Raw genomic sequence first — 1321 nt, forward strand, 5'->3', positions numbered from 1 at the left:
TGTCACAGAATAAACCGTTCGATCGGGAAAACGATCAGCAGATTAATCAAAAATCAAAATGATTTATTTGCAGCTTTAGATTCATCAGGAAATAATAAAATAATCTTTATCGAGTACTTTTCAAAATCTGTTACCAAGGCAGCAGTGAAATAGGATCGAATAGCAGCAATAGAATCAAGCAGAAGAGAAGAGAGAGAGAAAAGAAGAAGGAAAACAGATGAAACAATAAAATCATTTGTAAAGAGGAACCTCAAGAGAAAGAGAAAGTGGGAAAGTAAAACCAAGAAAAGCTCTGATACAAGTCAGTTTTCATCATGGACCTAAAGGAGGTGACAGATTAGACAAGATGAACCTTTATTGATCCCCAAAGAGGAATATCTTATGTTTATCATGGTAGTGAGGTGTGGTAATGTTCTGAGAGTGTGTGGTGATGATGATGATGATGATGATGATGTTTTCTCCTCCTGTGTGACAGTGATGAATACTTCAGGATGAAGCTGCAGTGGAAATCAGTGAGTGAGGAGCAGGAGAGGAGGAACTCCAGACTCAGAGACTACAGGAGTTTGATCGGTCAGACTTTATCTCATTTATATTTTGTTCATGAAAACAGTGAGAACAGGAACCTTTTCTTTAGCACCAGAGTGTTGAGTGTAAACTGACGAACAGAAAGAACAGCAGATCTTATCGGAGCCTCAGTTTTTACTTGAATTGTTTTTGCTCTGTTAAAACACGAGAGGAACAAACTGGCGCCGCCGTCGTTCTCCTCTTAGCTGCTGCTGTGACCTTTGACCTGTCGGTTCTGTCTGTTTTTAGAGAAGGACGTGAACAGAACAGACAGAACAAACAGGTTCTACGAGGGGATCGACAACCCCGGCCTGGTTCTCCTCCACGACATCCTGATGACCTACTGCATGTACGACTTCGACCTGGGTGAGACATCCCGTTCCTCTGTTAGCACACTTAGCATGTTCCACTTTCACACTCAGCCTGGGAACAATATTAAAGTGGTAATTAATGTATTTAAATGATTATTAACGAGCTGCTTCCTGATCATCTCTGTGGTCAGGTTACGTTCAGGGGATGAGCGACCTGCTCTCACCGATCCTCTACGTGATGGAGAACGAGGTGGACGCTTTCTGGTGTTTTGTCTCCTTCATGGACCAGATGGTGAGTGAAGCAGATTATTTTATCACTTTATTGTGTTAATTTGTGCAGATGTTTGATTGAAGGCTGAACTGGCACTCGGCAGCCTCCGGACGTCAGAGCATGAAGGAGGGGTTTCCTGTGGATTTATATTCACGGTGAGAGATGTTCTCCATGT

The 1321-nt window shown here is 42.3% G+C and overlaps 1 protein-coding gene across 1 annotated transcript; it reads left to right on the top strand.

The window, feature by feature from the left end:
• The first annotated feature begins 412 nt into the window (after positions 1–412).
• On the top strand, positions 413–1221 carry LOC111657277 (TBC1 domain family member 15-like). Its single transcript, XM_023409378.2, has 3 exons — positions 413–570; positions 814–930; positions 1067–1221. Exons 1-3 carry the CDS (start codon positions 492–494, stop codon positions 1204–1206), a joined length of 336 nt encoding a protein of 111 aa, XP_023265146.1. The 5' UTR covers positions 413–491; the 3' UTR covers positions 1207–1221.
• The last annotated feature ends 100 nt before the right edge of the window (positions 1222–1321 follow it).

This window comes from Seriola lalandi, unplaced genomic scaffold (assembly GCF_002814215.2).
Source record: "Seriola lalandi dorsalis isolate HSWRI2012SDOR001 ecotype SW California unplaced genomic scaffold, Sedor1 jcf7180001977458, whole genome shotgun sequence".
In the NCBI taxonomy this organism is placed as follows: Eukaryota; Metazoa; Chordata; class Actinopteri; order Carangiformes; family Carangidae; genus Seriola; species Seriola lalandi.

Coding starts and splice junctions, on each gene's coding strand:
- LOC111657277 (XM_023409378.2), top strand. CDS start 492: ATGAAGCTGCAGTGGAAATCAGTGAGTGAGGAGCAGGAGAGGAGGAAC. Junction 571..813: donor AGACTACAGGAGTTTGATCG/GTCAGACTTTAT, acceptor GTCTGTTTTTAG/AGAAGGACGTGAACAGAACA. Junction 931..1,066: donor CATGTACGACTTCGACCTGG/GTGAGACATCCC, acceptor CTCTGTGGTCAG/GTTACGTTCAGGGGATGAGC.